The sequence below is a fragment of the Capricornis sumatraensis genome, chromosome 1, assembly GCF_032405125.1.
Source record: "Capricornis sumatraensis isolate serow.1 chromosome 1, serow.2, whole genome shotgun sequence".
Lineage (NCBI taxonomy): Eukaryota > Metazoa > Chordata > Mammalia > Artiodactyla > Bovidae > Capricornis > Capricornis sumatraensis.
The window spans coordinates 241,761,259-241,772,713 of NC_091069.1; the positions used below are offsets into that span (position 1 = coordinate 241,761,259).

The 11,455-nt window shown below is 39.1% G+C and overlaps 1 protein-coding gene across 2 annotated transcripts in view; it reads left to right on the top strand.

Moving 5' to 3' along the window:
• Window positions 1-10,905, top strand: part of TOPBP1 (DNA topoisomerase II binding protein 1) — a 74,364-nt gene extending 63,459 nt beyond the window's left edge. For both annotated transcript variants that reach the window (XM_068972861.1, XM_068972869.1), the window contains exon 27: window positions 10,241-10,905. In XM_068972861.1, coding sequence (XP_068828962.1) covers window positions 10,241-10,384 — 144 coding nt within the window. In that variant the 3' untranslated portion in view covers window positions 10,385-10,905. The remainder of the gene's footprint in view (window positions 1-10,240) is intronic.
• Window positions 10,906-11,455: the final 550 nt, after the last annotated feature.

Below are 11,455 nucleotides of genomic sequence, written 5' to 3' on the forward strand. Positions count from 1 at the left end.
CAAAACCAAAATCCATCACAATATTTATATGTGAAATTTACTTTAAAAAATAGGGTCCTTATTTTTGCTCGGTAATACTAGGTTATGAAAATTAAAGGAGTAATAAAGAACTTAAACTTTGTTAAGAAAATTAAAAAGTCATAATAGTAAAAATATATCTAGGAATTTCTCTGGAGCTGTTGTGGCCAGTGTGACATTAGTTCAGTGTCAGATAGTCCCTTTTTCCAGCTTGTACTTGTTTTCAAGGTCTGTAGGTCCTCCTCCAGTACACAGTCAGTATTAACCGCAGGGTTTTAATGCATTGCACCTGTCTCTTCCACAGCGGTTTATTTTGACTTCCTCTGTTTGCATATCTCTTCAGTGTCTAATTTCCACCCTGACACAAGGGGGTGAAAGTGGCTACTTATTTAGGCTTACTTTTTCAGTTGTGTTTTGGGGAGGGAAGGACACTGCAAATACCACTGGCATGTGTGGGAAGTGCTCGCAGCATGTGGACCACCCTGGGTTTACCACAGCCCAAGGCAGCGTGTGTTTTCCAGGTCTTCACTGCTCAGACTCCAGGTGCTCTGCAATGACACTGTCCCAAGTGGGCCCTCCATTTCATGCGGTCCCCAGGTCTAAGCTGCTCAGGTTCTTGGGAGCTTTGCAGGGGCACAGACCCAGATGGGCTGTGCATTTTGTGCCTCCCAGGTCCTAGCAGCTCAGGCAACCCAGTGCTTGATGAGCACACCGTCCCAGATGTACCATGCATCTGATCACCTCCCTGGTCCTGGCCTGTTGGTTTCCCAGGTGTGCTGTGAGAGCACCATCACAGGTATGCCGTGTGTCTCTGGGGAGCTGATCTCAGGCTGTGACACTCCTGGCAGATGTCAGCCATTCAGGATCCCAGGAAGACGTAGCTAGCAACTGGGAGTCTGTTCACAGTTTGGCGGAAGATGCAGGCTCCTGGGCTGAGATTGCAGCAGCCCCTTGCCTTCCGGCTCTGGCTCTGTCTGTCGCCCGCCTGCCTCTCTGCCTCTTGGGAGAGAGGGCTCAATATTGCCACTGGCTCTCACTCCTTTGGTATTCACTCATCTTTGTTCTGTGAGTGCACCAGGGGTGACCGTGCTGTGTTACAGCCTTTCTCAGGAAAGTTTGTGTTTTTTTGTCTCTCTGGTGATCCCATGTTGCGGTCTCATGTTAGCTCACTCAGATTGTCATCAGGGCATTCAGGCCCATTCTTTACCCTAAGGACCGATGATGCTGCTCACTCCTCCCTGCCCAGCCCCCACTCTCCGGTAGTAGATGCAAGCATCTGGGCTACTGTGATGCTGGCAGTTGTGGTTAGGTGTGTATTCTATGGGGTTCTTTTTTTTTTCTCCCAGTTACGTTGCCCTCTGAGATTACAAAACTCCCCACAGACCCACCTGTGAGAGGCTTTCCTACTGTGTGGAAACTTCTCCTCCTTCACACTCTCTCCCCAAGACAGATCTCCATCCCTAAATCTTTTGTTTCTGTTACTGTCTTTTATATTTTGTCCTACCCCCTTTTGAAGAGAATGGGCTGCCTTTCTGGTGCCTGGTGTACTCGGCTAGCATTCAGAAGTTGTTTTGTGAAAGTTGCTCAATATTCAGATGATCTTTTGATGAATTTGTGAGAGAGAAAGAGGTCTCCCTGTCCTATTCCTCCACCATCTTGGGACCGCCTCCCCCTAAATACATTTTTTAGAAATCTATTTGTTGAGATATGAGGTTTTAAAATTCTACTAATTGAATAAGGGGCAGGGATTAGGGGAATGTAGAGAAGCTCCTGTACTTCATCCCTCCAGAAGTTACTGATTGTTTCAGGGATATGGCTGCCATGTAAGATGGACCCAACATAGATGAATTGCTTAATTTGTACTGTGTCAGGTGTTTGTATGCGTACTATAATTTGTTGGTATTTTTTCTTACATATGAAAGAGTGTATAGAAAGTATTTCCTGGTTAAAGAATAGCAGAGTGTCATCCAGGCACCCAGGATAAAATATAGATTGCTAGTCTCATACGACCTCCAGTTGCTCCTCTTTGCTTGTTCATTTCCTTGCCTTTGTCAGGGTTGATACGTGTGTCAAGTTCTAGATATCTGGAGAAGTGCATTGGGGGAGTAAACTGCCCTGTATTTCTGCATCTGAGCTCATCATTGCCCATCTCTGGGTCTCAGGAGTAGGTCAAAACAGAAGACATTTATAGAGGGAGGCAGCAGGCTAAGGATGAGAGAGCAGCAGCTTCAGGTCAAGCTCATGGCCAAGAGAAACCAAGCAGAGGTAGGACCCTGAGACAGGCTTACCCCCAGTGTTCTGACTTCAGGTTAGAAACCAGGTGCTGTGGCTGCAGGGATCTTCGTGATAACAGACTTCCACATGTCTTCAGTTGCGTTGCTTCAGTGTGGATGGTCACCCTGTATCTACTTCTGTGCACTGCCATCATCCCAGGAGCTCCGTTCACTCTGCTTTGTCTCTTCTAGTAACTTGTTTCCTTGCTTCTAGTATTGCTATTGAGTAGTCTAAAGCCATCTGATTCATAATCCTTTATATGTAACTATAATCTAGTAGGAAGTTCTTTTTTTTTTTACGTTTTCTTATGTCTGAATAGTTTCTGTTTCCACTAAGCTGTGTTTTAAAGCTGGGTTTTCATCTTCCATGTTAGAGGGATTTATCAGATATCTAGTAATTCTTGGTTTTCTATACATGATTAAGACAAGAGGGTAAAAAGCTGTTTAAAAGTATTGAGCACATTTGTGTCTTGTCCATTTTGAGCTGGGTGAGATGGTGTGGGTGGACTAATTATTGGACCTCCTCTCCTGGATTCATAACTATGATTCATTTTATGTATATATTGTAAAGTGATCCCCACAGTAAGTCCACGTACAACCACATGCAGTTACAAATTTTTTTGTATTTTGTGTTGAGAACCTCCAAGATTGACTCTCAACAAGTTTCAAATATACCATACAGTACTATTAATTATAACCACCATGCCGTGAATTATATCCCCATGACTTATATATATCAAATTTGTATCTGCTGACCCCCATCCTTTTTGCTCCCCCACCCCTCAACCTCTTGCCTCTTTCAAGCAACCATCAATCTGTTCTCTCTATCTGTTGAGTTCTCAGGGTTTTGTTTCTTAGATTCCATTTATAAAAAAATCATATAGTATTTGTATGTCTCTGTTTGACTCTTTTTGCTTAGCATAGTGCCCTCAAAGTCCATCCATTTTGCCACAATTGGCAGGGTTTCCTCTTTAATGTCTGCCAGTATTCCATTTAGTCTGTGTGAGTTTGTGTATGTACACATAAAGTTTTCTTTATCCATTCATTCATTTCTGGATGGATACTCATATCTTAGCTACTGTAAATAATGCTTCACTGAACACGGGAGTGTAAAGATCTTTCCAAGTTAGTGTTTTCGTTTCCTTTGGATAAATACCCAGAAGTGGAACCTTTGGACCATATAGTAGTTCTGTCTTTAATTCTTTGTGGAACCCTCCATACTGTTTTCCACAGTGGCTGTAGCATTTACATTCCCACCAGTGGTGCACAGAGGTTCCCTTTTCTCTGCACTCTTGCCAACATGTGTTGTATCTTGTCTTTTCTACGTAAGTTATTCTAACAGGTGTGAGATGATATCCCATTGTGGCTTTGATTTGCATTTCTCTGTTGATTAGTCATGTTGAGCACTTTTTCACGTACCTGTTGGCCATCTGTATGTCTTCTTTGAGAAAATGTCTGTTCAGATCCTCTGCCTATTTTTTAATGGATTTTTTTCCTTTGCTGTTGAGGTTTATGAATGTTTTGTATACTTTGGATATTAACTCCTTATCAGATACATAATTTGCAAATATTTTCTCCCATTTGACAAGTTGCCTTTTCATTTTGTTGATGGTTTCCTTCATTGTGCAGAAGCTTTTCATTTGATAATCTCACTCGTTTATTTTTGCTTTTGTTGCCTTTGCTTTTTGTGTCAAGTAAAAAAAAACAAAACCACTGTCAATAAGCTTGCCACCTGTTTTTTTCCTAGGAGTTTTATGGTTTCAGGTCTTATGTTCAAGTCTTTAATCCATTTTGAGTTTATTTTTGTGTGTGATTTAAGTTATTAATTGGGTTTCATTCTTTTGCATGTGGTGATTTAGTTTCCCCATCACTGTTTATTGAAAAGACTGTCTTTTCCCTGTTGTATATTCTTGGCATCTTTGTTGTAAATTACTTGACCATGTATGCATATGATTATTTCTGGGACTCTAGTCTATTCCATTGATCTGTTTTTAGGCCAATACAATGTTGTTTGGTCGCTCAGTTGTGTCCAAGTCTTTGCGACCCCCTGTACTGCAGCACACTAGGCTTCCCTATCCTTCACCATCTCCCAGAGCTTGCTCAAACTCATGTCCATTGAGTTGGTGATGCCATCCAACCTTCTTGTCCTCTGTCATCCCCTTCTCCTCCTACCTTCAGTCTTTCCCAGCATCAGTGTCTTTTTCAGTGAGTCAGCTCTTCACATCAGATGGCCAAAGTATTGGAGCCACCAATACTTTGGTCCTTCCAATGAATATTCAGGATTGATTCCTTTAGGATTGATTGACTAATTGAATCTCCTTGCAGTCCAAGGGACTCTTAAGAGTCTTCTCCAACAGCACAGTTCAAAAGCATCAATTCTTTGGTGCTCAGCTTTCTTTATGGTCCAACTCAAGTCTGTTACTGTTTCCATTCCTCATCTATTTGCCATGAAGTGATAAGACCAGATATCGTGTTCTTAGTTTTCTGAATTTTGAGTTTTAAGCCAGCTTTTTCATTCTCTTTCACTTTCATCAAGAAGTTCTTAAGTTCCTCTTTGCTTTCTGCCATAAGGGTAGTGTCTTCTGCATACGTGAGGTTATTGATGTTTCTCCCAGCAATCTTGATTCCAGCTTGTGCTTCACCCAGCCCTGCATTTCACAAGATGTACTATTTTGATAACTGTAGCTTTGTAATATAGTTTGAAATCAGGGCACATGATGCTCCAACTTTGTTGTTCTTTCTCTAGATAGCTTTATTTGATGTCTTTTGTGTTTCCGTACAAATTTTAGGATTGTTTGTTCTATTTCTCTGGAAAATGCCATGGAAGTTTGATAGGGATTGCATTGAATCTGTAGATTGCTTTGGGTAGCAAGGACATTTTAAAAACATTAATTCTTCTAATCCATGAGCACAGATTATGTTTATTTGTATCTTTTTCATCAGTCTTACAGCTTTCAGTTTACTAATTTATAAGTCTTCATTTCATCAGTCTTACTGTTTATAAATGTTAGTTTAATTTATTGCCCAGTATTTTATTATTTTTGATGCAAGATGGGATTATTTCTTCTTAATTTCTCTTTTTAAAAATTTTAAATTGTCTTTGTCAAATGAATTTCTTGAAAGGGAACCCAACTAGGAATAAAACTACCATATGACCCAACAATCCCACTACTAGGTATATACCTTGACAAAACCATAATTGAAGAAGACACATGTACCCCCAGTGTTCATTGCAGCACTATTTACACATATATATATGTATATGTGTGTATATGCATATATATATATGTATATACATATGTGTGTGTATAATGGAATATTTATTACTTAACCATGAAAAGGAGCACATTTGATTCAGTGCTAAGGTAGATGAACCTAGAGCCTATTAGAGTAAGTAAGTAAGTCAGAGAAAAATATTATATATTAACACATATATACGGAACCTAGAAAGATGGTACTGATGAACCTATTTGCAGGGCAGCAGTGGAGACACAGACAGAGAACAGACTTGTGAACACAGAGAAGGGATGGGAAGGAGAGGGTGGGACGAATGCAGAGAGTAGCATGGAAACACACAGTAAAATAGATAGCCAGTGGGAATTTGCTGCATGACTCAGGAAACTCAAACTGCAGCTCTGTGTGTGACAACCTAGATGGGTGGGATGGGGAGGGAGTGAGGTTTAAAGGCAGGGGACATATGTATACCTATGGCTGATACATGTTGATGTATGGCAGAAACCAATACAATATTGTAAAGCAATTATCCTCCAATTAAATATTTTTAAAAATTGAGGAGGGGAGAATAGCTTTCTTATAAATAGGATATAGTTGGGACTTGGTTTTTATTCTCTAAAATGTTTAGTCTACAGTGTATTTACCAATACTGGATTTTACTTTTTGCCATTTTTCTTTTGGTTTGTCTCTCAGTTCTTTGTTCCTCAGTTCTTTTCTTGTCTTTTTTGGTATTAAATATCTTTTGGAACTCCATTTTATTCATTGTCCTTTTTTTGTCTGCACTGGCTCTTCATTGCTATGTGAGCTTTCTCTAGTTGCAGTGAGTGGGGTCTGCTCTCTAGTTGTGATGTATGGGTGTCTCATTGCTGTGGCTTCTCTTGCTGAGGAGCAGGAGCTCTGGGCACATGGACTCCATAGTTGCAGCACATGGGCTTAGTTGCTCCACAGCGTGTGGGATCTTCTGGACCAGGGATTAAACCTGTGTCCCCTGCATTGGCAGGGGGACTCTCAACCACTGGACCACCAGGCAAGTCCAGCATCCATTCTTTTTAAAGCAACAACTTCTCTGCTTTTTTTGGACAGGTGGAAGTGTTTTGCTCTACTGATTACAATATACTGAATTTTTCATAATCTTTCTAAAGTTACTATTGTACCACTTTGCATAAAATTTAGAAATCTTGGAACCATATAGATTCAATTGCTTCCCCTGCTCTTCAAACCAGGAGTCAGTAAACTATAGCCCACAGTCCAGTTTGTTGCCTATTTTATAAATAAAACTTATAAAGTTGAAACCCAGCTATGTTCATTCATTGGCATATTCTGTTTGGCTGCTTTTGCACTACAGCTGCATGGTTGAGTAGTTGTAACAAAGATTTGCAACCACTAAAATGTTTAATGTCTGACCCATCTATCTGTTGCAACTCCACAGTTTTGTGTAATACTCTAAGTTTTGCGTTAGACAGTCTTATTTAAGGAAATCAAAAGGGAAGCCTTTTATATTTATCCTATTATATATCATCTTAAATGTTATTTCTTTCTAAAGAGCTAAGTTTTCATGTGGTATCATTTTCCTTCAGCCTGAAGAACTTTCTTTAGTTTGTAATACAAATATGACGGGGACAAATTCGTTTTCTTTTTTGAAAATGTCTGTTTTACCTTATTCTTAAAGATTTTTGATAGGATATAGAATTGGGGGTTGAGTTTTTTTCTTCTTCTAGTACTTTAAAGACTTCATTCTCTCCTGGCCTCTTTTATTTCTGATAAGAAGTTGATGGTAATTTGAATTGTTCTTTATGCAGTGTGTCATTTTTCCCCTCCTCCCAAGCTCTCTCTTATGCCTGGCAACCACTAATATTTTTTTTAAGAGGACAGTAAAAAAAAAAAAATCATTATTTTGCTGTGTGAGGTCTTAGTTGCAGCACACGGGATCTTCATTGCATCACGCAAGATCCTTTGTTGCAGCACATGAACATCCTGATTGTGGCGCACAGTCCCCAGTGTGTGGGCTCAGTAGCTGCAGTGCGTGGGTTTAGTTGCTCTACAGCATGTGGAACCTAGTTCCCCAACCAGGGATCAAACCTGTGTCCCCTGCGTTGCAAGGTAGATTCTTAACTGCTGGACCACCAGCAAGTCCCAATTAGTAATCTTTTGTCCATTTCTTAAATTTAATGATTTTTAAAATCTTAAATAAATGAAATTACTAATAATGTGTGAACTTTGGTAATTGGCTTTTTTCACTCAGTAAAATTCTTTTGAGATTCATCTAAATTGTTGTATTAGTATACACTTTTATTCCATTTTATTACTGAGTAATACAGATATACTACAGTTAATCATTAACCTGTTGAAAGACATCTGGGTTATTTCTGGCTTGGAGCTGCTAGGAATGTTTGTATAGTTTGTATGTGAATATAAGATTACACTGCACTGGGATAAGTGCCCAAGTGTATGTTTCCAGAGTGGGCATATTTTACAATTCCCACCGTCAATGGCTGAGTGATCCAGTTTCTTTGCATTCTCATCTACATTTAATTATCATTTTAGTTGGCATATAATCTCTCGTGGTTTTAGCTTGTTGCATTTCCTTAATGGCTAATCAAAGTGAACATCTCTTGGTGTGCTTTTTTACCATGTTTATAATCCTCTTGATTGGAGTGTCTCCTCATGTCTTTTGCCCATTTTGTAATTGAATTGGTTTTACCCGTGAGAGTTTTTTGTAGCAGATACTCGTCTTTTGTTGGATATGTGTTTGCAAATATTTTCTCCCTGTCTCGGTTTATCTCTTTACTTTTATACTCCTTTTATTTATTTTTTTTTTTGGCTGTGCCACACAGCTTGCAGGATCTTAGTGCCCCCACCAGGGTTCAGACCCCCAGCAGTGGAAGCACTGAGTCCCTAACCACTGAACCAACAGGGATTTTCCTGCCTTTATCTCTTAACAGGATTTTTTGCAAAACAGAAGTTTAAAAGATTTTACAGTTTTTATACTGTCTATGACCCATTTTCCATAAAACATGTGAAAGTCTCTAAGTTGTGTCCCACCAGGCTCCTCTGGCCATGGGATTCTCCAGGTAGGAATACTGCAGTGGGTAGCCATTCCCTTCTCCAGAGGATCTTCCTGATCAAGGAACTGAACCCAGTTCTCCTGCACTGCAGGCAGATTCTTCACCATCTGAGCCACCAGGGAAACCTGGTTGTGAGGTTTAAGACAAAATCGTCAGGGGGTTGGCTGGGGGGTTTGCTGCCTCAGAAGAACCATTTGTTAAAGAGCAAATGGTTAATCCTCTGTTTAGTTGCATTTATACCTTTGTCGAAATTCAGATGTGGGTTTTGTGTCAGTCTGTTTCTGAATTCTCTGTTCTATTCCATCAATCTATGTGTCTTTCCCTCTGCAAGACTTTTTTTTTTGCAAGACTCAATTAGTCCTCATACTCGGTAATGATTCCTTTCTCTTTATTCCTCTTTTTCAAAATTGCTGTTGCTATTCTAGCACTTGTACTTTTTTTTTGGCTTGTATCTTTATATGTAAATTTTTAAATAAGTTTGTTTGTCTGTAGAAACACCTAGCTATGATTTTAATAGGAATTACATTAAACCTACAGGTCAGTTTAAGTGTTTGACATCTCTAGTATATTAAGTCTTTCAGTCCTTAAAGACAGTAGCCAGTTTGCTTGGCTGATGTTACACAGTAAGTTGCAGCTCAGATCTCAATTGGGCTCTTGGGGCCTTACCTTGAGTCTCTGACGGACATGATTTAGGGGTCAAGTAAGAATTTGGTCATGTTCATAATACAGAGTTGGAGCTCCCCTCAGATTTTCTGGAATTTCCCACCTCGTTTTCTAGTGCTATGGTGCCATTCTGTCCTGTGGCTCTTCAAAGTTTTCTGTTTTAGCCAGTCAGCATGACACAGACAGGGGCATCTCTCCTGACTAAAAGCTGTAAAAAATGAAAAGGAGGATTCACCCTATCATTTCTTTCTTTCCAGAGGTCAGCCCCCCTTTGGTATTTGCTGATTGTTTCTTCTACAGTGTCTTAGAGTAGTTGCTTTTAGTATATTCTGGTTGGAAGTTATACTTGTTAAACTTTGGAGGAGTTGGAGTGAAAGGCATTTACCCAGTGTGGTGGTGATTCCTTGTGTTCTCCAGTCTACCATGTTGCCAGGAATAAATTGTACTTATAATAGCTGTTTTCTTTTATGTTGGAATATGGTTGTTTGGAAGAAAAATGCAAAGGATTTTGGAGTCAAGTGGAGAGGTACATGAATTTTGGCTTTGCCACCTGCTAGTTATATAACACTGTGTCATTTAAGCTTTTTTATCTGTAAAATGGAGAATAAAAAACCTGTCTCACATGTTTATTGTAAAAAATTTTTAAGGTTTTCAGAAACTTGCAGTAAATATAACATCTCACTTAAATGATAGCTGTTAATTGTATTTTATGTTTTCTCTATTCTGTTTTTAATCTATATTTAATCTATTAAGATCTGAGCTAGCCCCCCTCTGCCTGAGCTATAAACTCATTTTTCTAATAAAAGGTGAAATTTTGTTACGTGGGATCTGTTCATTAAGGGTGACAAGTGCTAAGTAGGTATCTTGGAAGACTGATGTTTAAGTTTTTTTATTATAAAGCAGAGTAGAGGAATCTATTACCTGATTAACAGTTTGAAATCTGGGGGAAAAAAAATAACAATGTTGGGTTTTTCCCCTCTTTTATAGGAATCCCCTCCTCAAGTAGAAAATTACTGTCTGCCAGAGGCTGCTGCTTTTCTTCAGAATAAAAAGGAACCTGGGCCTGGATTCTCACAAAAGAGGAAAGCTCCTACAGAAAAAAATAAAATCAAACGACCCAGAGTACAGTAATTATATTTACTCAGTTACCAAAACATTAAATGTTTTTTAAATTAATAACTTGAATATGACTGTGATGGATTTGTAATTTAAAGACAAGAACCTGGAGAATTCAGCTTCAGGGTAGTGATGAAGCTTGAAGTTAGTTTTCAACACCTGAATTTTTAATCACTGAAATATTAACTGATCCTAATAGAAAGTTACCTGAAATAACAAAATGTAGCTCCTCAGCTAGCGTGTCGTTAAACCGTATTGATGTGTGTAAGGTGGGTTTTTATTTATTTGCTTGTAAGTGTCCAAGTCTGTAGTTCAGTGGAAGTTTTAGCAAGATGTTAGATTTTGCCTTAAAATGTCTGCTTTAATTCGTAACAAGAAAGTTATCAATTAGGATTCATTCATATTTTCCCTGATTTTTAGCTTCTTACCATTTTACCTCTTCTTAACAGGAGCCTGAGCACAAGGTTTAATGAGGAACTGAGGCTTTAAACTTAAGTGTGTGTGTATATATATGTATATGCATGTTTGTACAAATCTCCATGATGTTTGCCAAGTTTGGGGTCCAAAACTTGGAAAATAAAGACAATAAAGAATAAACGTAGTGACTCAAAGTAGTTGTTCAAATAGATAATTTTTTAAAAAAACATTCTGGTAACCATTCTCTTGTTGAAACAAAAGATTTGTAAAACAGCTTAAAAATAAATCTAGTTATGTTTCTGATGTTGTTTATGTAGAATTATTAGGGCTTCCCTGGTGGCCCAGTTGGTAAAGAATCTGCCTGCAATGCAGGAGACCTGGGTTAGATCCCCAGATTGGGAAGATCCCATGGAGAAGGGAATGACTACCCCCTCCAGTATTCTGGCCTGGAGAGTTCCATGGACTGTATAGTCAATGGGGTTGCAAAAGAGTTGGACATAACTGAGCGACTTTCACATACACATGTAGAATATGGCTCTGGTGAGTTAAAAAAAGGAAGAACTACAGAACTGCATTAGCCTCTATTAATCTAAACCTAAAGACCAGATACTACATGCATGGCCACAGTTCTCTAAATATAAGGCTGCCTCACTTTGTTTAAGGGACTGT